This window comes from Salmo salar, chromosome 12 (genome assembly GCF_965601325.2).
Source record: "Salmo salar chromosome 12, fSalSal1, whole genome shotgun sequence".
NCBI lineage: Eukaryota > Metazoa > Chordata > Actinopteri > Salmoniformes > Salmonidae > Salmo > Salmo salar.
Window position 1 is genome coordinate 33,389,251 of NC_138302.1, and position 25,758 is coordinate 33,415,008.

The 25,758-nt window shown below is 43.0% G+C and overlaps 1 protein-coding gene across 1 annotated transcript in view; it reads right to left on the bottom strand.

The window, feature by feature from the left end:
- Positions 1-25,758, bottom strand: part of LOC106564922 (alpha-1,6-mannosylglycoprotein 6-beta-N-acetylglucosaminyltransferase B) — a 145,999-nt gene that overhangs the window by 10,949 nt on the left and 109,292 nt on the right. The window contains exons 9-11 of the mRNA XM_082958859.1: positions 24,930-25,061; positions 11,634-11,767; positions 10,036-10,166 (exon numbers count right to left, since the gene is read on the bottom strand). Of these exons, the coding sequence (XP_082814985.1) occupies positions 10,036-10,166; positions 11,634-11,767; positions 24,930-25,061 (397 nt within the window). The remainder of the gene's footprint in view (positions 1-10,035; positions 10,167-11,633; positions 11,768-24,929; positions 25,062-25,758) is intronic.

Below are 25,758 nucleotides of genomic sequence, written 5' to 3' on the forward strand. Positions count from 1 at the left end.
TTGAAATGAATAGATTATGCCCATACATTGAAATGAATAGATTATGCCCATACATTGAAATGAATAGATTATGCCCACACATTGAAATGAATAGATTATGCCATACATTGAAATGAATAGATGATACCCACACATTGAAATGAATAGATTATACCCACACATTGAAATGAATAGATTATAAATAGGGAGTACACATATCTACTGTGGCATAAAAGCAAACCACATCTACGCACAATAACAGGTGCTTTCTGGCTGATTCAATACAGCGCATTCATGTGCCCAAGCACCATCTTTCTTCTGAGGCATAACCTTTCAACCCAATAGTGCATCTTAAGTGGATGTTGACAATAAAAGGGGATGCATTTTGAGGTGGGAGATGTGTGAGAGTGTGTGTGCGTCCACGCACTTCGCCTGTGTGTGTTTAAGCATGGGCACCCTTTCATAGCTAGCCTCCACGTCTGAAAAACAAAACAACCCACCCCCTCAATGTGAATCAACCACAGCCCAGGTCTCCTTATTGACTTCCTGCTTCCTGGATGTTAAGAAGCTTACTGTATCCCTGTACTCGCCCTGTAGGCTGTACTGTAATTGGTTGACTCCTGCGATCGATGGTTTCCTCTGAGGATTTTCCCAGCCAATTAGGAGATTAGCCAACGCTCTGAGTGCACCAGACACTATGAATTAGAGCCAACAAAACATGAGAGAGAACCACACACACACACAGAGATGCACACACACGGATGTAACCCAGGCTTAGCCCAGGCTAGCTAATCCTTGACCTGGCTTGACTGGGCCAGACCCGGGCCATATTAGTAATGCTAATTATCTAACCTGGACTCTATTCTCAGGAATCAGTTCATATAGAGCAAGGTTGGGTTACAAGAGCGTGAAAAACAGCCAGGACTCAGAGAAGATGAATGATTGATTTATACAATTGAAGGCAACCTGGACTTTGTGTGTTGGGTTTAAGTTTGTTCGACTGGGTTTCATCTCAAGTGAACTGGATGTCATGCTAGGAAATAACCTGTTGAGGGACTGTAAAGAGAGAATGAGAGAGAAAGAGAGAAGAGGAAGAGACATGGTTATCTGATGTGTGTGAGGAGGAGTGTGTGTCTGTGCTGGAGGTAGACTAATAAAAAGCATAAGCTGGCCTACACCCAAAAAGTTCTCAAATCAAATCTAGCTTTATTTATACAGCACATTTCAGACATGGAATGCAACGCAATGTACTTCACAGCAAAAAACGAGTAAAAATGTATGAAAAGAAAAGCTGGAATATTTACTACACAACAAACATAAGATACAAAACAGAAAAATGACAACAACTAACTGACTAAAAAGCCCCCTAAGGAAAAGCAAAGCTAAAAAGAGGCGTTTTAAGATCTCTTTTAAATATGTCCACAGTTTGGGCCCCCCAGGTTCTCTGGCAGGCAATTCCAGAAGCTGGGGGCATAATAACTAAAGGCTGCCCAAAAAACACGCCAAAAAGTTGGTAGAGGTGCTGACTAATGGCAAGTAGGCTTAAAAATGAATAAAGAGAGTTGCACACTCTATATACAAGTTCCCGGGTAATTTATTCAGTAAACCACCAATGTTTTGGCATCACTGTGCCTTCTTCAGGGTGAGCATACAGCAGTGGAGGCTGCGGAGGGGAGGACAGCTCATAATAATGGCTGCAACTGAGCGAATGGAATGGCATACAGTGGGGGAAAAAAGTATTTGATCCCCTGCTGATTTTGTATGTTTGCCCACTGATAAAGAAAGGATCAGTCTATAATTTTAATGGTAGGTTTATTTGAACAATGAGAGACAGATTAACAACAAAAATATCCAGAAAAACGCATGTCAAAAATGTTATAAATTGATTTGCATTTTAATGAGGGAAATAAGTATTTGACCCCCTCTCAATCAGAAAGATTTCTGGCTCCCAGGTGTCTTTTATACAGGTAACGAGCTGAGATTAGGAGCACACTCTTAAAGGGAGTGCTTCTAACCGCAGCTTGTTACCTGTAAAAAAGACACATGTCCACAGAAGCAATCAATCAATCAGATTCCAAACTCTCCACCATGGCCAAGACCAAAGAGCTCTCCAAGGATGTCAGGGACAAGATTGTAGACCTACACAAGGCTGGAATGGGCTACAAGACCATCGCCAAGCAACTTGGTGAGAAGGTGACAACAGTTGGTGCAATTATTCACAAATGGAAGAAACACTAAAGAACTGTCAATCTCCCTTGGCCTGGGGCTCCATGCAAGATCTCACCCCGTGGGGTTGCAATGAAAACGGTGAGGAATCAGCCCAGAACTACACGGGAGGATCTTGTCAATCATCTCAAGGCAGCTGGGACCATAGTCACCAAGAAAATAATTGGTAACACACTAGGCCATGAAGGACTGAAATCCTGCAGCGCCCGCAAGGTCCCCCTGCTCAAGAATACATATACATGCCCGTCTGAAGTTTGCCAATGAACATCTGAATGATTCAGAGGACAACTGGTGAAAGTGTTGTGGTTAGATGAGACCAAAATAGAGCTCTTTGGCATCAACTCAACTCGCCGTGTTTGGAGGAGGAGGAATGCTGCCTATGACCCCAAGAACACCATCTCCACTGTCAAACATGGAGGTGGAAACATTATGCTTTGGGGGTGTTTTTCTGCTAAGGGGACAGGACAACTTCACTGCATCATTTGACGGGGCCATGTACAGTCAAATCTTGGGTGAGAACCTCCTTCCCTCAGCCAGGGCATTGAAAATGGGTCGTGGATGGGTATTCCAGCATGACAATGACCCAAAACACACGGCCAAGGCAACAAAGGAGTAGCTCAAGAAGAAGCACATTAAGGTCCTGGAGTGGCCTAGCCAGTCTCCAGACCTTAATCCCATAGAAAATCTGTGGAGGGAGCTGAAGGTTCGAGTTGCCAAACGTCAGCCTCGAAACCTTAATGACTTGGAGAAGATCTGCAAAGAGGAGTGGGACAAAATCCCTCCTGAGATGTGTGCAAACCTGGTGGCCAACTACAAGAAACGTCTGACCTCTGTGATTGCCAACAAGGGTTTTGCCACCAAGTACTAAGTCATGTTTTGCAGAGGGGTCAAATACTTATTTCCCTCATTAAAATGGAAATCATTTTATAACATTTTTGGCATGCGTTTTTCTGGATTTTTTTGTTGTTATTCTGTCTCTCACTGTTCATATAAACCTACCATTAAAATTATAGAATGATCATTTCTTTGTAAGTGGGCAAACGTACAAAATCAGCAGGGGATCAAATACTTTTTTCCCCCCACTGTATACCATTCCACTAATTCCGCTCCAGCAATTACCACGAGCGTGTCCTCCAAGAATGAGCACTTCCCCTGTGGGTTTAACAGGAAAAAGCCCTTATATCTCATAGAGCCAGCAGGTAGCCCGCATGCACACACACAGCAAGCAAGAATTGACACAGGCCAGCATGGGCAAGTGTGTGTGTGTGTGTGTGGGAAGGGGTGTGTGGCATGAACATACTGGCTCCAAAAATACACTGCACCTGCAGGCCTCTATAAATCTCTATCGTCCTCTCTCCATACTTCTCACAATTTCCCTCTAACCGTTACCATCTCTCTTTCTACCTCTCCAACTCACTCTCCATCTCTCCCTCTCCAACACAAGGAGCGATATCCTAGGCAAAAAGCACAAGAAGTCCCCTATGCCCTTTGGAATACAAGATGGAGTCATCACAATACTGTTTACGGCTTTAGCCTGCCTTACAGGCCCGACTCACAAGGTTAACATTTCAGAAATCAATACTAGTACTATCCCTTAAAACCCAACACACACCTCTCCTCTACTCATGTCTCCATGATACGACTAAGCCCAATACCACATAGCGCAAGAACTATCGATTTGTTCGACAAATTGTCTCACGCGACAGAAAGAGAGAGGGCAGAAGTCAACCCCCCAAAAAACAACTCTTTGGAGAGCCTTGAGATAGGTAAAACCACTACTTCATAAAATGGGCATGTGAAGTCTGGGTTTGCTCCAGTATATTTGATTGGACCAGATGTCCTAGTCGCTCGCCCGGTATTCAATATTCAGAAAGACATCTGTGGCATCACACAGCTTCCCAGTCCAATAATTCATGTTTCTCTCTCATCATCACAGACAGCTGCAGGCTAAGATTAGCAGTGGACTATTCAAACCACTTATGTCTTGTCAATTTACCATTGTCTCTAAATAAAACGTGTATAAAAGGAAAGGCAAAGGAAGGCAGAGTGACATTGTGATCGCAGCTTTATGCTAGTTCAAACTGACATTCACAAGAGTGTGTATTCGTCGACGTGTGATCATGGAGGAAATGATGAACTGAATGTGTGAAAGGAGGTTTAAAAGAGAGGGAACAGGGCTGGTGTGTTCGACTGAGAAGAATCTTACCTGGAGCTGTAGTAGAATATATCACCCACCAAGATGCAATGGAGAGACGCACGGGAGGAAGACAGGAGGGGGGAGGCGATAGGAGAGAAGAGACGTGTCGACGAAGTGTCAAAGAAGAGAGGAGAGAAGAATGCGGAAGGGAATAGGGAATCGAGAAGAGGGAAGACAAGAGAAAGAACAAATAAATATTCAACTCGATCTGTCATGTATTACATTTCCCTCCTTCTGTTCCTATAAAGCGGCAATTGCTCAATATTCACATACTGTTTCTAAAACATCTTCTGTCTCGGCTCGAGATACAAGACTAAACCATTGAATAAAAATCCGCGGGAATTGCCGCTCGCCGACAGAGGCAGAGGGGGAACAAAGCTACAGCTAAGCCACGTCTTTAAACAAAATCCAGGTCGAGTCTCTCCCTCATCGAATATACGCACTGTGAACAACCAGGCTGCTTTTGAAAGGAAATTTGTCTGCAAATGAAAGTTGTATGATTCCGTTAAATGTATCCACATGAGGCTATGTGTGCCAGATGTAATATCTTCTATAGATAGTAGATACATGGCATGTCGATCGTTTTATCTGTTATGCAGTTAACAGCTCTGTTCTAATTGGTTACATCTCTGTAGTGTACACCGGGGGAGTGAGAAGTAGGGGTGTGGTAACATAGTGTGGATGAGGATGTGAATGTGGATGAGACTGAAACCCCTCTAGGGGTTTATATTGATTTAACCTCTTGTTCTTGACCATAGCAAATGGAAATGAGCTGATTTAACAGGGTGTTGCTTCTCATCCATATTGAGTCTGTCTGAGTCTCCATGTATCTATTGGCCGGTCTGTCTAAAAACCTGTTTTTTCTTTGTCATTATGGGGTATTGTGTGTAGGTTGATGAGAAAAAAAAACACAATATATATACACAGTGCATACGGAAAGTATTCAGACCGCTTGACTTTTTCCACATTTTGTTACGTTACAGCCTTATTCTAAAATATATAATATACTCATATATATAATTCAATTGACTGATTTCCTCATATGAACTGTAACTCAGTAAAATCGTTGAAATTGTTGCATGTTAGTTTATATTTTTGCTCAATATATATATATATATATATATATATATATATATATATATAAGATTCAATATTCAACAACTGAGACATAAACTGAACAAGTTCCACAGACATGTGACTAACAGAAATTGAATAATGTGTCCCTGGACAAAGGAGGGGTCAAAATCAAAAGTAACAGTCAGTATCTGGTGTGGCCACCAGCTGCATTAAGTACTGCAGTGCATCTCCTCCTCATGGACTGCACCAGATTTGCCAGTTCTTGCTGTGAGATGTTACCCCACTCTTCCACCAAGGCAGCTGCAAGTTCCCGGACATTTCTGGGGGGAATGGCCCTAGCCATCACCCTACGATCCAACAGGTCCCAGACGTGCTCAATGGGATTGAGATCCGGGCTCTTCGCTGGCCATGGCAGAACACTGACATTCCTGTCTTGCAGGAAATCACACACAGAACAAGCAGTATGGCTGCTAGCATTGTCATGCTGGAGGGTCATGTCAGGATGAGCCTGCTGGAAGGGTACCACATGAGGGAGGAGGATGTCTTCCCTGTAACGCACAGAGTTGAGATTGCCTGCAATGACAACAAGCTCAGTCCGATGATGCTGTGACACACCGCCCCAGACCATGACGGACCCTCCAAATCGATCCCGCTCCAGAATACAGGCCTCGGTGTAACGCTCATTCCTTTGACAATAAATGCGAATCCCACCATCACCCCTGGTGAGACAAAACCGCGACTCGTCAGTGAAGAGCACTTTTTGCCAGTCCTGTCTGGTCCAGCGACGGTGGGTTTGTGCCCATAGGCGACGTTGTTGCCGGTGATGTCTGGTGAGGACCTGCCTTACAACAGGCCTACAAGCCCTCAGTCCAGCCTCTCTCGGCCTATTGCGGACAGTCTGAGCACTGATGGAGGGATTGTGCGTTCCTGGTGTAACTCGGGGAGTTGTTGTTGCCATCCTGTACCTGTCCCGCAGGTGTGATGTTCGGATGTACCAATCCTGTGCAGGTGTTGTTACACGTGGTCTGCCACTGCGAGGACGATCAGCTGTCTCCCTGTAGCTCTGTCTTAGGGGTTTCATAGTACGGACATTGCAAATTATTGCCCTGGCCACATCTGCAGTCCTCATGCCTCCTTGCAGCATGCCTAACGCACGTTCACGCAGATGAGCAGGGACCCTGGGCATCTTTCTTTTGGTGTTTTTCAGAGTCAGTAGAACGGCCTCTTTAGTGTCCTAAGTTTTCCTAACTGCGACCTTAAATGCCTACCGTCTGTAAGCTGTTAGTTTCTTAACGACCGTTCCACAGGTGCATGTTCATTAATTGTTTATGGTTCACTGAACAAGCATAGGAAACAGTGTTTAAACCCTTTACAATGAAGATCTGTGAAGTTATTTGGATTTTTACGAATTATCTTTGAAAGTCAGGGTTTCTTTTTTTGCTGAGTGTGTGTGTATATATATATATATATATATATATATATATATATATATATATATATATATATATATATATATATATAGCATCGACTTTACTGAGTTACAGTTCATATAAGAAAATCAGTCAATTGAAATAAATGTATTAGTACCTAATCTATGAACTTCACATTACTGGGCAGGGGCGCAACCATGGGAGGGCGTGGGCGCAAGGCCCACCCACTGGGGAGCCAGGCCCAGCCAATCAGAATGTGTTTTTCCCCACAAAAGGGTTTGTTTCAGAAAGAAATACTCCTCAGTTTCATCAGCTGTCTCAGACGATCAATCAGGTAATGAAACTGGATGTGCAGGTCCTGGGCTGGCGTGGTTACACATGGTCTGCGGTTGTGAGGCCTGTTGGGCATACTGACAAATTCTCTAAAATGACGTTGGATGCGGCTTATGGTAGAGAAATGAACATTCAATTCTCTGGCAACAGCTCTGGTGGAGATTCCTGCAGTCAGCATGCCAATTGCACACTCCCTCAAAACTTGAGACATCTGTGGCATTGTGTAGTGTGACAACATTGTTGAAAGTGACTAGTGATACATTTATTACATCCAATTTTTAATTATTAAATGGCTAGAGATTTGAGTCAGTATGTTGGCAGCAGCCACTCAATGTTAGTGATGGCTGTTTAACAGTCTGATGGCCTTAAGAAAGAAGCTGTTTTTCAGTCTCTCGGTCCCAGCTTTGATGCACCTGTACTGACCTCGCCTTCTGGATGATAGCGGGGTGAACAGGCAGAGGCTCGGGTGGTTGTTGTCCTTGATGATCTTTTTGTCCTTCCTGTGACATCGGGTGGTGTAGGTGTCCTGGAGGGCAGGTAGTTTGCCCCCGGTGATGCATTGTGCAGACCTCACTACCCTCTGGAGAGCCTTACAGTTGAGGGCGGAGCAGTTGCTGTACCAGGTGGTGATACAGCCCGACAAGATGCTCTCGATTGTGCATCTGTAAAAGTTTGTGAGTGTTTTTGGTGACAAGCCAAAAACAAAAACGCTGCTGCGCCTTCTTCACCATGCTGTCTGTGTGGGTGGACCATTTCAGTTTGTCCGTGATGTGTATGCCGAGGAACTTAAAACTTTCCACCTTCTCCACTACTGTCCCGTTGATGTGGATAGGGGGGTGCTCCCTCTGCTGTTTCCTGAAGTCCACGATCATCTCCTTTGTTTTATTGACATTGTGTGTGAGGTTATTTTCCTGACACCAGACTCCGAGGGCCCTCACCCCCTCCCTGTAGGCCGTCTCGTCGTTGTTGGTAATCAAGCCTACCACTGTAGTGTCGTCTGCAAACTTGATGATTGAATTGGAGGTGTGCATGGCCACGCAGTCATGGGTGAACAAGTACAGGAGAGGGCTGATTACGCACCCTTGTGGGGCCCCAGTGTTGAGGATCAGCGGGGTGGAGATGTTGTTTCCTACCCTCACCACCTGGGGGCGGCCCGTCAGGAAGTCCAGGACCCAGTTGCACAGGGCGGGGTCGAGACCCAGGGTCTCGAGCTTAATGACGAGTTTGGAGGGTACTATGGTGTTAAATGCTGAGCTGTAGTCGATGAACAGCATTCTTACATAGGTATTCCTCTTGTCCAGATGGGTTAGGGCAGTGCGCAGTGTGATTGCGATTACATCATCTGTGGACCTATTGGGGCGGTAAGCAAATTGGAGTGGGCCTAGGGTGTCAGGTAGGGTGGAGGTGATATGATCCTTGACTAGTCTCTCAAAGCACTTCATGATGACGGAAGTAAGTGCTTCGGGGCGATAGTCGTTTAGCTCAGTTACCTTAGCTTTCTTGGGAACAGGAACAATGGTAGCCATCTTGAAGCATGTGGGAACAGCAGACTGGGATAAGGATTGATTGAATATGTCCGTAAACACACCAGCCAGCTGGTCTGAGCATGCTCTGAGGACGCGGCTAGTAACATTTGTGCTTATGGAACATTTCTGGGATCTTTTATTTCAGCTCATAATACACAGGACCAACACTTTACATGTTGTGTTGATATTTTGTTCAGTATAAATGCTGTATACTGTATGCACACATTCAAATACAAAAACTCAGTCATGCAAAGCACAAATAAAACATCACAAATCACAGAAAAACATTTACATTCCTCCACAAATAAATCCACAATCAATACTTTAAATTGCCTGAACGGCACCAGAACATCAAGATTAAACATTTTTTGATTTTTTTTCCAGCAATACAGTGCATTAAAACTAAAAGCAGATTTAGCTAGTTCGGTGGAGACCCTAGGAACCTCAAGAGTTTAACCAATCCTGTGAATGGATTAGGTAAAATCAGATAAGATGAATGTTTATGAAGTATGGCATTGGAAAGAAAAAGAGAGTAATGTAGAGATCTATGGGTCTTTAGCGAAGTTCAGCCAACCTTTTGATACAGGATACAGTGATGAGTATCATAACTGTCACCTGTAACAAAACTAAGGGCACTATTGTAGATGGCATCCAAAGGTTTAAGAGTAGTAGCAGCTGCTCTTTGATAAGTATTATCACCATAATCAAAAACAGGTAAAAAGGTTGATTTATTAATCTGCTTCCTACTGCTTAGAGAAAGGCATCTTAAATCTTAGCTTTTTAACCAGCTCATCCATATGTTTTTAAACGTCAAATCCATATCAATCCAAATGCCTAAGTATTAATTCTAAGAGCACAGGGATATTAAGGGTGCAATTTAGAGTGAGCTGGATGACATAAAGCAGTTCTAGATTAATGATCAGATATGCTTTATTCTCGAAGGGAATTTTTATGATTCTACAAAAATCTAAAAAGATTTGACCCCCGGCACTTTACCCCACTACGTATAACTTTCTATGTGAGTGGGATAATTATCTCTCTGCACCCAGACCTGGGTTGAAATAGTATTGGAAATCTTTCAAGTAGGTTAAGTGTTTGCTTGAGCCTGCCTGGAGCGCTAGGTGGGTGGGGTTTGCACTTTTGGGACTATCCCATTTTATCGGGCAAGCTAAATCAAGTACAGCTAAAGTATTTGAAATAATACATATTATTTGAACCCGTGTTTCACTGTGAGTGGACTGTGTGTGTGTGTGTGTGTTTTGCCTACCTTCCACATGCTGGCCTCCTTGCCGTAAACCACAGCCATGTTGTTGACCTTGTTCTGCATGATGCTCCTCTTCTCCGTGTCGTTCAGCTCCTCAGACACAAAGCCCATGAACGAGTTGTCTGGAGTGTGGGCTGAGGAGAGGAGGGTGAGAGAGAGGGAGGAGGGAAAGGGCAGAGTGAGGGGAAGGGAGAGTGACAGGGGAAAAGAGTGAGACAGATTCAGAAGATATAGTAAACAGACAGGAATAGACCCCCTCATCTCATTTGAACTTGAGCTTAACAATATCCTCAGTGAAATGTGAAGAGGTGCTACTGTTATTGATATGGCCTGTGCCTCAGTCTGATTCTAATATGCTAATTCAAAAAGGTATTGTAAGTGTGGCTATTCTAAAAGCTGTCTATATGCTAAAGTACTGGCATTACAATGTTAAATGGTGTGTTAAACCTAGGTGGATTCTGCAGGTATCCATAGCATTACAATGTTAAGTGGTGTGTTTAACCTAGGTGGATTCTGCAGGTATCCATAGCATTACAATGTTGAGTGGTTTGGCTTGTATTGTGGGTGCATTATAGCCAGGTGGATAGGTACAGATCTTAATTTGAGCCAGTTTGTTACAGGAGGAAAATAATCCTGCAACAACAGGAAATGTGAATTATTATCTGGATTATAATTAATGGACATTTTTTGTAGGGGTTGATACATTTTTCGGGGCTAATCAAATCTGACATTTTAAATGGAAATTACAAACTTTAGAAGCCTTTTTAAATCTTGAATACACTATATGTTTGCATTTCCATCGCTGCTGGAAAATTCTCAGCAACAAATGAGTGATCCTCTGTACTGCTGGTGCAGAATATATAGCGATGCTAAGTGGTACTGTGGAGGATGGAGTGGGAGAGGGTGGGTAAAGTCAAGTGCTCAGTTAGCTCAATGACTTGCTATGAAAAGCAGAGCCAGTCAGATAGTGAAGGCCAGGGCTCTATGATGGTGGAATCCTACTGTGTCCCACTGTGGCCTCCCAACTCTCCCATCACTGTGGACTCCCAACTCTCCCATCACTGTGGCCTCCCAACTCTCCCATCACTGTGGCCTCCCAACTCTCCCATCACTGTGGACTCCCAACTCTCCCATCACTGTGGACTCCCAACTCTCCCATCACTGTGGCCTCCCAACTCTCCCATCACTGTGGCCTCCCAACTCTCCCATCACTGTGGCCTCCCAACTCTTCCTCCTTCCTAACTCTCCCATAAGTGGTATGGGACTTGACATTCAATAATAGTGAACTAACCTTTTTAATATGCCATTTTCCAACAGCAAATAATAATTGAGCCCCCAACATGGCTCTATTCAGGTCCTAATTGTAGCTTTCTTCCCAAAACACCTAATATTTCATGGGTCGTGCTTTGCCTTGGACCATCGCACCCCTCCCCCTGAATCACTATAGTATAATGACGACGTTTGCATCCAATACCGCGGTAGACTGAATCAACAATCTGAGACCAGGAAATCTTACAGATTGGGCCTTTAGTCATAGTCTCTGCAACCATCCATTGTGTTGTAATACTGATGAGTGATAATCCATATTGATGTATACTTACGGAACATGGTCATGTATTGTCTGGAGTTGAGGTTCCAGTAGCCCCAGTTAGTCCTGTAGCCGTGCAGGGTGGCGTAGTCCTCATGGTTGTAGGCCGGCTCTGTCCCGAAGGTGTCAATCACACGGATGTGGCACCTGAAATGAGGAGCACATTTTAACACGACACCACAGAGCAATTAACACAACTGACATTTCCTGTGAAAAGTGGGTACTGGTATAATATTTGAGATTAATTTAAACATCACGTGTATTTCTGAACATGCTGAAAACTGATAGAACTTGTCAGAACAGACAAAGCCCGACTTCTGAATGCTTGTTTTTCACATGAATGTTTTGTATGAATGTCAATAACTAAATAAATGACATGTCACAATTGATTTTTAGACAGCATTTATCATTTCAATAATGGCCACAATGCATCACCACCGCTCTTTTCCCCCCCGAAGCCTTTGTGTTTTCTCAAAGGCCGTAATCACAAGTGGAGAGACAGAGATAGAAGACGGACTTGGTGCACGTGGGTCCTTTCCATTCATCCACTGTTCCGCACGTCATTCACTCATTCAAAAAGGGAGTGTATGTATTTGTCTGTTCGATATGCAGTGTGTGTGTGTGTCTGTTTGACAAGCTATGTGTACCCTGTCCATGTGTATGCATCTGTGTGCATACGCCTGTTTAAGAAACTCTTGTCTGTCTGACAAGCAATGTCTATGTGTCTGTTAAGAGAGAACACAGAAAAAGCAACGAAGGTTAAATACCAGTCTTCAAGACGCACAATCCTGAACATACTATCAACACTACGGAGACAAAAGCTCACTATGGAACTGTTGTTAAGTAGAAGTTAATAGATATAGCTGTGCCTCTGTTGATAAGAGAGAAGCATCAATCATTTCTGTTGTTCGAAAAGCTACCAAGTGTTGTTTGGGAGCTGAGATGGAAAACCAAGTAGAATAAGCAGGATTAAAACTCAGTTTACCCTCTCAGAAATGTAAGGGCAGGTAATTGAACTAAAAGCAGCATGGTAAAGTAGTGGCTATGGGGAATACTGAGATATTGGGTAATAGTGTATACATGGAAGTGAATTATTTGCATCGTGAACACCAAACTATCTCTTGGAATCAAGAAACATGGTAACTCACTGATTCCCGACACACACTCTAAAGCCCTAACCGTTCTGGCCTGGGCTTTGCCATTCTAGTGAGTGTTAAATGCTGCCACTGTCTGAGCTCAGGGGCGATTAGAAGAAGAGCTGAAGACCTGTGAGAGCCCAGGGCATTTCCACCGAAAAGGACCCACACGCACCAACATGTGAAGTACGAGTCTATATTTTTGGGAAATGAAGGCATAGATACATTTTTCAACCATTTTCCATCTAAAAAACCTGGCATAATTATAGGCTTTTATTTATGGATAAACAGATGTAAAAGATTTCTTAGAAAATATACCAGAAAAAGTCTTAAGGTATCAGAAATACAGTTCCATGTAAAAAATTCATAGACCTACTCAATCAAGGGTTTTTCTTTATTTTTACTTCACTATTGTAGAATAATAGTGAAGACATCAAAACTATGAAATAACACTGTCACGTTGGTAACAATGATTCGGGAGACAGGCGCAGGAATGCGTAATAGGACTTTTTATTACGGCCCAAATTACGGCGTGCAGTGTAAGGGCACGGGGACGAAGACCAAACAAACACGTACACAAAACACAGGGTTGAAACGCAAACAAAAGAGCGAGGGGTACCTTGAAAAAATAACACACGCACACAATGATTAACACACGGGACGAGACCCGTAATAACCTGCACAATCCACACGGGCACGAAAGCCCAAAACACAGAGCAAAGGTACTCACACGCATCAACGGACATTGTAACAATAATCGACACCACCATTGTGAACAAAGGGCACATATATTCAAATACAATTGGTGGGAATAGCGGCCAGGTGTGAAAAATGAAAGTTCCAGGGAACATATGGAATCATGTAGTAACCAAAAAAAAAGTGATAAACAAATCAAAATATATTTTATATTTGAGATTCTTCAATGTAGCCATCCCTTTGCCTTGATGACAGCTTTGCACACTCTTGGCATTCTCTCAACCAGATTCATGAGGTAATCACTTGGAATGCATTTTAATTAACAGGTGTGCCTTGTTAAAAGTGAATGTGTGGAATTTCTTTCCTTCTTAATGCACTTGAGCCAATCAGTTGTGTTGTGACAAGGTAGGGGGGGTATACAGAAGATAGCCTTATTTGGTAAAAGACTAAGTCCATATTATGGTAAGAACAGCTCAAATAAGCCAAGAGAAATGACAATCCATCATTACTTTAAGACATGAAGGTCAGTCAATCTGGAAAATGTTAACAACTTTCAAAGTTTCTTCAATTGCAGTCACAAAAACCATTAAGCACTATGATGAAACTGGCTCTCATGAGGACCGCCACAGGAAAGGAAGACCCAGAGTTAGCTCTGCTGCAGAGGATAAGTTCATTAGAGTTACCAACCTCAGAAATTGCAGCCCAAATAAATGCTTCACAGAGTTCAAGTAATAGACACATCTCAACATCAACTGTTCAGAGCTACTGGCCTTCCATGTAGCTCAGTTGGTAGAGCATGGTGTTTGCAACACCAGGGTTGTGGGTTCGATTCCCACGGGGGCCAGCACAGAAAGAAAAAAAAATGTATGAAATGTATGCATTCACTACTGTAAGTCGCTCTGGATAAGAGTGTCTGCTAAATGACTAAAATGTAAATGCAGAGGAGACTGAGTGAATCAGGCCTTCATGGTCGAATTGCTGCAAAGAAACCACTACTTAAGGACACCAATAATAAGAAGAGACTTTCTTGGGCAAAGAAACACAAGCAATGGATATTAGACCAGTGGAAACCTGTCTGTTGAGTCCAAATTTGATATTTTTGGTTCCAACCGCCGTGTCTTTGTGAGATGCAGAGTAGGTGAACGGATGATCTTCGCATTTGTGGTTCCCACCGTGAAGCATGGAGGAGGAGGTGTGATGGTGCTTTTCTGGTGACACTGTCGGTGAGTTATTTAGAATTCAAGGCACACTTATCCAGCATGGCTACCACAACATTCTGCAGAGATACGCCATCCCATCTGGTTTGAGCTTAGTGGAACGATCATTTGTTTTTCAACAGGACAATGACCCAACACACCTCCAGGCTGTGTAAGGGCTATTTGACCAAGATGGAGAGTGATGGAGTGCTGCATCAGACGACCTGACAATTACCCAACCTCAAACAAATTGAGATGGTTTGGGATGAGTTGGACTGCAGAGTGAAGGAAAAGCAGCCAACAAGTGCTCAGAATGAGTGTGAACTCCTTCAAGACTGTTGGAAAAGCATTCCTCGTGAAGCTGGTTGAGAGAATTCCAAGCATGTGCAAAGCTGTCATCAAGGCAAAGGGTGGCTACTTTGAAGAATCTCAAATATAAAATAGATTTTGATTTGTTTAATGCTTTTTTGGGGGTTACTACATGATTCCATGTGTGTTATTTCATAGTTTTGATGTCTTCACTATTATTCTACAATGTAGAAAATAGTAAAAATAAAGAAAAACCCTTGAATGTGTAGGTGTATCCAAACACACATGTTGACGTAAATACCCCTGCCAACTGATATCAAGACGTATATTTAGTTTTGGAGATATTGTTTACCTTCTGCACGTTTAAGAAATAATGCATTGTGCCTTGTAATACCGTTACCAACAACCCACATATCTTTAAGATAATTTTCTAATTTCTCTCCTTCATGTGGAGGGAAGATAATGTGAGTTCACAGAAGTAACACGTAATGGTAGACATACCAATTAGTTATAGTGATTTTAATGATATGAATTCTGTTTATTAATTATTAAGTGATTAAACTCAATCTGTTTACCAAAACTACCCCAAAATATATAATGGAATTACTGCAACTGAATTGGCTACAATGGTAAATCATAACAGTCACAACCCACAGTTAGAAGGTTCTGTTCTCCCTTCCGCTGGCATACTGTTATGTTCAGCTGTTAACTTTCTTGGTCTTTCTGTCGTCTGGTGGTCAAACCAAGAGTGTTAAAACAACCTACCCATGAGCCCCCTCTCCCTCCATTTACTTTAACCAGCATCCTCACCCGCTGAGCACCAACCTACACCGGACGTCCATGGACGTTGAAAAGTAGATGAAATTTGGTCAGGCCTCCCTGGATCTGATGTTCATGTCCACAGACGGACCGGACTGGACCAAATCTGAACCTATCATAGACGTATGTTTTACAAGTTTGGCTAGCACAGTACAGTACAGTGAGTAGAGCACAGTAGAGTACTGTTCAATACTATACAGTAGTACAGTACAATACAGTACAGTAAAGTACAGTAGAGTACAGTATATTGTTCTGTACTCTACTGAACTATATTCTGCTCTACTGTGCTATACTGTATTCTACTGCACTGTACTCTACCCTACTCTACTTTGCTGTACTGAACTCTACTGTACTGTGCTCTAATGTACTGTATTGTACTCTACTGTACTGTATTGTACTGTAATCTACTGTGCTGTGTTGTGATGTCTAAACAGAGAATGACATTCATATCCATAATTATGCATTTCTGTGTAGTACAGATCAGGGACCCATGATGTAATTCCGTTACCGTAATTCTGTTACCGGGTGTAAATCCACTTTATGTACTTACTTCAATAACAAAAATAGATTTTTTCAAATTCAAGCGACCATGACATAGCTGACACCCCTTTTTTTCTGCTGACATCTTTGAATCTTAATTCGGAGCAGATATTTTGTTTTTGGAATATGTGGGCACATAAAAACCTGAGAGATATTTTACTGTAATTCTGTTACGGTTGGATCTGCACAGTTCTTCCACTCAATTCGTTTTGTTTAATTTTCTGTAGAAATTGTTCAAAGTATTCCTTCTGCATAGTTGTATAGTATGTTAAGGTTTGAGGTTTTTGTTTGGCATACATTTTAAAGTGAAAAAAAAATAAACAGAGTCAAAGCGTAATTCCGTTACCGTGGAATACCAAGCAGAGTGCGCGTGTGGATGGGTTCTCCCAGTTTGAGACAGGGCTGAAATGTTCTGCGAGAATACGTTTCAGTTTTTCAAGTAAACACAAACACTTGAAGCAGAGCTGCACTCTACCGATAACATATTTTCCAGAAACAATGCAAGTTAGAATCTTCTATTTCCATGTATAGCTCATAACGCATCTGTATTCCTGACCAGTGGCCACCAAGGCCCCCTTGACAGAGTGTGTGCAGCGTGTCCCTTGGATTTTTTTCAGCATCGGTGGCCACTATTTAGCAGAAGCGTGTGTGTGTGTGTGCGTAGGTGTGTGTATGTGTAACTTCCCCTTCTAACACTGTGTTCTAGATTCACTGGCTCCATTTCAAAGTAAATAATGTTCACTGCATTAAGACAACAGCCTGCACCGTGGGCACTGTTTAACACTGCAGTGACTCACACCATGTAATCACTGGGTATTGTTGTCCGTCGTGGGTAACGTTGTTCTGACGTTATTACTGTTTTGCTATTGTGTCAACACGACAGCAAGGTTCGCTGGGCCTATATTCGGAGACGCGGTGTCTAGTGTGTGTTTGCTGTGTGGGTATTCAAGGCATTGTTGTGATGCTAATTGGCTATTTTCAAGCATGTGAACATGATTGATAGACATTTCACTGTAGGCATAATATCTTCACCATACTGCACAAGGCGATGCAGGTATTTCTGTGACACTTCGGTACGTTTTTCACCGCGAATAAGCACGACATTAGATCGACAGCGATATATCTTGAAGGGAGTGTCTGAAGACGACATCTCATCTGCACGGGAGCGTCTTAAAAAGTGCCACGCTTCTTTGAGCAGCTGTAAGTCAAGGGGGGCGCTTTCACAGAGAGCGGTGTCATGAAACATTGATGAGAGATGTAACTTTCAGTTCTCCCTCCCTCCCTTATCGTCTCAAAAACTGGATCATTTTCTGCCAACAGATAAGATTACCCTGGAGGTGTGAAGCGATGGAAGGAAGAAGGGATGAAAAGAAGGAGGGAAATGGCTTTGGAGTTACTGGGTGGAATATCTGGTAGCATATCTAGCAGAGGATCAGAGTGGGGACTAATCTTGGTTAAATTGCTGCTTGTAGCGGAAAAGGTCCCTGGGGAACGACAGGGTAGGAGGCTGTCACCCACCACTGTTCCCGTTGAGGTTTAAACCACTGACATAGATAAATATGTTCTACATCACAAACCACTGATATAGACAAATATGTGTTCTACATCACAAACCACTGATATAGATACATATATGTGTTCTACATCACAAACTGCGCTCTCTGTTTAGTGCTCTCTGCTTGGCAGCGGTCTCTGCTCAGTTTGGCAGCTGCGTGAGTGGGAGAGGTAGAGGGAGATGCCCATGTGCTTCGGGGTTTACCGGATCTTTTTTCTGCAGTTTTCTTGAAGATCACTCCGTGACCCACACGCTGCAGCGCTGTCGTTCAAACCACTGACTTGTTATTCCCACTCACCATCAACTCACAGCTGTCATAAAACGGATTCATGCTAGCCACAAGTTCTGACTGAGCTCAATCGTCATGAAACGCAAATACAGCGATGAGTTTCTCTCTCTTTCATACAAACGTATAACGAGGAGCGCCCGCAATGTGTTTTGTGTGTGGAAGTGCTTAGTAATGAGACTCGCGTAATGAACAAATTAATAAAACGACACGTCCTGACCAAACATCCACAACATGACGGTAAACCCAGGGAGTTCTTTCAGAACAGGGCAGAATGCTTCAGGAAACAGTGCGTCGACAGTGGAAAAGTAACGTTAAGTCAGTAACGTGATGATAAGCAGAATTCTCTTTCAAACAATCCCCTGGCCTTGTAACGTTACACAGCGAATAGCTAACGTCAGCCAAAGCAAGCTAACTAGCTACTGATAGTGCAACCCTAAGAAACAGTAATGTTACAGATGATGATGAAAAATGATCAGGCCTACTGTACATCTTACTGTAGAAATGATTGTTGAAAACTAGTCTAGGTTGGAACTGTTGCTGTTAAAATACAATAATAATTGTTATTCTTAACTGGAATAAACTGATTGAAGCAAGATGCTTTTCGAGGCAAACACTCATACAGTTCTGGGTTGCACATCTACAGCAGGAAGCGGTCTCCTGTCTGACTGAGAAAGCAGTAGATGTTCTGATCCAGTTTGGCACCACATACCTTTGCGAGTCAGGGTTCTCAAGTACAGAAACCGTGTCAATGCTGAGCATGACCTCAGTGTTGCACTGTCAAAAACTGAGCCCAGAATAGACCTGCTTGTTGAAAACTTCAACCAGCCAAACACCTCTCATTAGGACTGTGTGTTTGCGTGTGTTTTCTGGGCTATATTTGTGTGATGTGATCAATCAGTTTATTCCAGTTCAGAATAAAAAAATATGTATTTTAAAACAGCAACAGTTCCAACCTAGACTTTCTATCAACAATCATTTCTACATGTTTTATCTGTACTGTTACTTAGGGTTGCATGATCAAAAAGCCTGTGTATGTGTGTTCTGTTATTCATCTGTGTGATGTGATCAATCTGTTTATTCCAGTTCAGAATGAAATGTATTTATTGTATTTTAACTGCAACAGTTCCAACCTAGACAGATATGTAAGAGTGTTTTTAATGGGGAAAAATAAACATGAAAAGATATTTATGGGTATTTCATTGTTATTTGTTTGTCTATATTGCATTTTTTTTAGGCATAAAGGCAATGAAATGTACCGATCTTTACGTATAGTTGCATATTTTCCTAAGCTTGGGTCCCAGGAAAACACAGAATTTCTCATTTGGGTCCCAGGCTGAAAAAGTGTAAGAACCCCTGCAGTAGACTGACCAGATGGATCCAGGTGAAAGCTATTATCCCTTATTGATGTCACTTGTTAAATCCCCTTCAATCAGTGTAAAGGGGAGGAGACAGGTTAAAGAATCATTTTTAAGCCTTGAGACAATTGAGACATGGATTGTGTATGTGTGCCATTCAGAAAGTGACGGCAAGACAAATTATTTAAATGCCTTTGAACTGGGTATGGTAGTAGGTGCCACACCGGTTTGAGTGTGTCAAGAACTGGAGGGTGTATCAAGAATGGTCCACCACCCAAAGGACATCCAGCCAACTTGACACAAATGTGGGAAGCATTGGAGCCAACATGGGCCAGCAACCCTGTGGAACGCTTCCAACACCTTGTAGAGTCTATGCCCCGATGAATTGAGGCTGTTCTGAGGGCAAAAGGGGGTGCAACTCAATATTATGAAAGGTGTTCCTAATGATTTGTCCACTCAGTGTACATTATGCTGTCTGGGTCAAAAAGGGGGAAAAAGTAACAGGGGCTTGTAAATACTGTGATCAGTGCTCCCAGGAGCCGTTTATGAGGTGAGTAAGTTTGTGAGGTGAGAAATGGCCTGGGTTCCTGAGTAAGTGTGTGTGCTTACGTAACATTGTCTGTGTGTGTGCGCGCACGTGTGTATGTATACCCTCGCAGTCCTCTTCTAGCTCTGCTCTATCAGAGCAGTAAATTCACCACGCGTATGTAAAAGGACGTCACACTGCTTGGTTAGTGAGTACCACTTCCTCCCGATTCCATCCATACCTGGCACAAACTCAGGAAATATTCCTTGCAAGCACACTTGACCGCCCTCCTGAAGCGTCTTACCAGACGGCGACACGCGAAAAGCTAGCTGGCCCAAGTGGGGAGACTTCAGGCTGAGGAGTAAGTTTCACACATCCCCTTGTGCTACACGTACATAGTGATCAATAGTGTATCCCCATTATCAGTTGGGAGGTGTGATTTAAAGCTGCACAATATCAGCTTTCAGCATCTTTACCAGACCTCTGCCCTCTTCATATCATTGACCCCCCCTCCTCTTCTTCCTCCCCTGAATGCACACACACACACACGCACACACACACACACACACACACACACACACACACACACACACACACACACACACACACACCTCCCCCTCCCTCCTCAGGAAACTAGCGTATTGGCTGGCCAGGCATTATTAATGCATCTGGACATTGGGAGCAACATCAAACTAAAGTAATTAAACAGAGACTGAAGGGCCCAGGAGCTCTGCACTTGATTAATGATATGCCTTTCAGCTGATAGGGCTGATAAAAGGCTCGCATCTCATTCTTGTCCACAAAACCCCTAGGGATTGTGGGTAAATTACTACATATGGGGTTAAAGTAGAGGAGAAAAGCCAGTGTCTAAAGCCTACTTCATCCTTTAAAGCGTATGAGGCTCCAATAAGGTGAGGACTAGACTGATAAGTTATTCATGTTTGTAGTATTAAAGCCTCAACGTATATGATGATGGACCGTGCGGAAGAAAGCGCTGGAGTTTGTTCGTCTTACAAATAAATACGGAGCTTTATACATGTAATGTATCACGTAGGGAAAGGGTCGTACATTTCATAGTGACGTCAATTCCCTGTGTGTTGCAGCGAGATTTATTAAAGAATAACACCAAAGGTTGTTTACCACAGCTACATCTGACTATGTTTAGGACTACGATATTAATTACGTTTCGAAACCTCAAATCTCGCTGTACTAAAAAAAAATGATGTTGATTTATACACAGCAAGCCCTTGATTGATCGGGAGAGATTGGCGTGTGCCGCTTTGCCTCACAGCACTAAAACTCACATCCGAGTAGGCCAAGCAGAAATCAACACGACTCCATAACCATTGAGCCACTCGCTGTCTGGGAGAGCTGCTGACCTCAGCAAACTATTACGACCAGTCGGACAAAGTTGTTTGGTCACAAACGCACACACACGCAGGCAGGCAGGCACACACACACACTGATCTGTTTCACCTGTCTTTGTGCTTGCCTCCACCCCCCTTCAGGTGTCCCTCATCTTCCCCATTTTCCCCAGTGTATTTATGCCTGTGTTCTCTGTTTGTCTGTTGCCAGTTCGTTTTGTTTGTCAAGCCGTCCAACGTTTTCCCCCTTGCTCCTGTCTGTTTCTAGTTCCTGTTTTATAGTTTTTAGGGTTTTGACCATTCTGCCTGCCCTGACCCTGAGACTGCCTGCCGTTCTGTACCTTTTGACTCTGATCTGGATTACTGACCTCTGCCTGCCCTTGACCTGTCGTTTTGCCTGCCCCCTGTTCTAGTAATAAACTTTTGTTACTTCGACACTGTCTGCATCTGGGTCTTCCCTGCAACGTGATACACACGCACACACACAATCTTGTACAACTAACCTTGTGGGGGGACACAATTCAGTCCCATTCAAAATTTCGCAAACCCTTACCTTAACCCTAACCTTAAGCCTGACCCTAACCTTAACCCCAAAACCTAACCATATCCCTAAACTTAACCCTTGTTCCTAACCCTGAACCTAATTCTAACCCTAACACTAATTCTAAACTTAACCCTAAACCCCCTAGAGATAGCATTTGGCTAACTTTTTGTTTGTTTACTATTCCTGTGGGGACTTCTGGTCCCCACAAGTATAATTAAACACGTCCACACACACAGCCAGAGAGGCTGCTGGGTGGATTTCAGGGTTCACCTACTATGCTCGTGCGCTCAAACACACACAAACACACACACAGAGAGAGAGCTGCTGGCATAATTTAACTAGAGCATCGGGCCCACTTCTCATGCTCTTACCTCATGCCAAAATGCATACTCACGACTACCAAAACTCTCTCATCCCTCATTCATAATTGGATTTAAAAAATACATGGCGTGGGCATCGGCTGTTATCTGGTGTCAGTTTGAGTCAAGAGGCTTGCCACTCTTCCACTTGCACTCTCCCTTCTATCTCACTCCCTCGTTGTCTCAGTGCCTCCCTACGATCGATAGTTAACCTCAACGCAGAACCCAACCAGTACAACAGCAATAATAAGCTGTTGACAGCTGGGCTGGTGCATACTGTATATAGAAGATGAGCTGGTATGAGCGTGGTGCTGTATGCGTTCTAGTTGGTGCTATTTGTTGCCGAGCAGAAAAGTCTGCCAATGGTGTGTGTCAGATAGACGGCACTGAACATGTATGTGTGTATCTGTATGGGTCTGCCTCTAAACATGTGTCAAATCAAATCAATTTATTTGTCACAAGCGTCGAATACAAGTGTAGACTTTACCGTGAAATAGTTACTTATGAGCCCTTTCTCAACAATGCAGTTAAAATGTCAGAAAATTACCTTTTTTTGGGGATGTACAGTTGAAGTCGGAAGTTTACATATACCTTAGCCAAATACATTTAAACTCAGTTTTTCACAATTCCTGACATTTAATCCTAGTAAAAATTACCATTCTTAGGTCAGTTAGGATCACCACTTTATTTTAAGAATGTGAAATGTCAGAATAATAGTAGAGAGAATGATTTATTTGAGCTTTAATTTCTTTCATCACATTCTCAGTGGGTCCGAAGTTTACATACACTCAATTAGTATTTGGTAGCATTGCCTTTAAATTGTTTAACTTCGGTCAAACGTTTTGGGTAGCCTTCCACAAGCTTTTGGGTGAATTTTGGCCCATTCCTCCTCCTGACATAGCTCCTCCTGACATAGCTGGTGTAACTAAGTCAGGTTTGTAGGCCTCCTTGCTCACACACACTTTTTCAGTTCTGCCCACACATTTTCTATGGGATTGAGGTCAGGGCTTTGTGATGGTCACTCCAATACCTTGACTTTGTTGTCCTTAAGCCATTTTGCCACAACTTTGGAAGTATGCTTGGAGTCATTGTTCATTTGAAAGACCCATTTGCGACCAAGCTTGAACTTCCTGACTGATGTCTTGAGATGTTGCTTCGATATATCCTCATAATTTTCCACCCTCATGATGCCATCTATTTTGTGAAGTACACCAGTCCCTCCTGCAGCAAAGCACCCCCACAACATGATGCTGCCACCCCCGTGCTTCACGGTTGGGATGGGGTTCTTCGACTTGCAAGCCTCCCCCTTTTTCCTCCAAACATAACGATGGTCATTATGGCCAAACAGTTCTATTTGTGTTTCATCAGACCAGAGGACATTTCTCCAAAAAGTACGATCTTTGTCCCCATGTGCAGTTGCAAACCGTAGTCTGTCTTTTTTATGGCGGTTTTGGAGCAGTGGCTTCTTCCTTGCTGAGCGGCCTTTCAAGTTACGTAAATATATGACTCGTTTTACTGTGGATATAGATACTTTTGTACCTGTTTCCTTCAGCATCTTCACAAGGTCCTTTGCTCTTGTTCTGGGATTGATTTGCACTTTTCGCACCAAAGTCTCATCTCATTCCTGAGCAGTATGATGGCTGCGTGGTCCCATTGTGTTTATACTTGCATACTATTGTTTGTACAGATGACTGTGGTACCTTACCTTCAGGCGTTTGGAAATTGCTCCCAAGGATGAACCAGACTTGTGACGGTCTACAATTTTTGGCTAATTTCTTGGCTGATTTCTTTTTTCCCATGATGTCAAGCAGGGATGCACTGAGTTTGAAGGAAGGCCTTGAAATACATCCACAGGTACACCTCCAATTGACTCAAATTATGTAAATTAGCCTATCAGAGGCTTCTAAAGCTATGGCATCCTTTTCTGTAATTTTCCAAGCTGTTTAAAGGCACAGTCAACTTAGTCTATGTAAACTTCTGACCCACTGGAGTTGTGATACAGTGAATTATAAGTGAAATAATCTGTCTGTAAACAATTGTTGGAAAAATTACTTGTGTCATGCACTTTCCAAAACTAGAGTTTGTTAAGTGGTTGAAAAACAAGTTTTAATGACTCCAACCTAAGTGTATGTAAACTTCCGACTTCAACTGTATGTGTTTTTGGTTGTCTATGTGTGTTTGTGTTTCTCAGAATGCATTTATGCCTGTGTGGACTTCAAAAGGAAGACCTGTCATGTAATTCTCAATGGATGGAGAGAGTGTGTATTGTTACTGCTGTGGTGCTGTCCTTTTGTATTGATGCCTCCCCCTCCCCTTCCATCATAGGATTAGACAGGATTGACAGTCTGGCCGGAGACTGAGGGATGTTTTACTGACCTATAGGGGATTAACTAACTGTGTGAGTAACGAGCAGAGAGACACGTCAGCAGCATCTAATAAGCAGCCATAATGGACTCAAACACAGGTCGTAAACCTTAGCTATGATAACACACTGATACATGTATATTATACACACACACACGTACGCACACACACACTCACACACACACACACACACACACACACACACACACACACACACACACACACACACACACACACACACACACACACACACATACTTGTGTCTCTTGAGCGAAAGCCCCATGTGCTGCTTCATCTGCTGCATGCCGTGGTAGTCTGTGTAGATGAGGTCAAAGGGCAGAGGTCCTGTCAAGGGGCAGCTCCCTCTGCCTGGGGGCACCCCGAGAAATCTATTAGACAGAAACACACAGAGCAGAGGTTACATGAACTACTGTACGGTTCAAACACACAGAGCAGAGGTTACATGAACTACTGTACGGTTCAAACACACAGAGCAGAGGTTACATGAACTACTGTATGGTTCAAACACACAGAGCAGAGGTTACATTAACTACTGTATGGTTCAAACACACTGAGCAGAGGTTACATTAACTACTGTACGGTTCAAACACACAGAGCAGAGGTTACATGAACTACTGTACGGTTCAAACACACAGAGCGGAGGCTACATGAACTACTGTATGGTTCAAACACACAGAGCAGAGGTTACATGAACTACTGTATGGTTCAAACACACAGAGCAGAGGTTACATTAACTACTGTATGGTTCAAACACAACGAGCAGAGGTTACATTAACTGCTGTATGGTTCAAACACACAGAGCAGAGGTTACATTAACTACTGTACGGTTCAAACACACAGAGCAGAGGTTACATTAACTACTGTATGGTTCAAACACACAGAGCAGAGGTTACATTAACTACTGTATGGTTCAAACACACTGAGCAGAGGTTACATTAACTACTGTATGGTTCAAACACACAGCGCAGAGGTTACATTAACTACTGTATGGTTCAAACACAACGAGCAGAGGTTACATTAACTGCTGTATGGTTCAAACACACAGAGCAGAGGTTACATTAACTA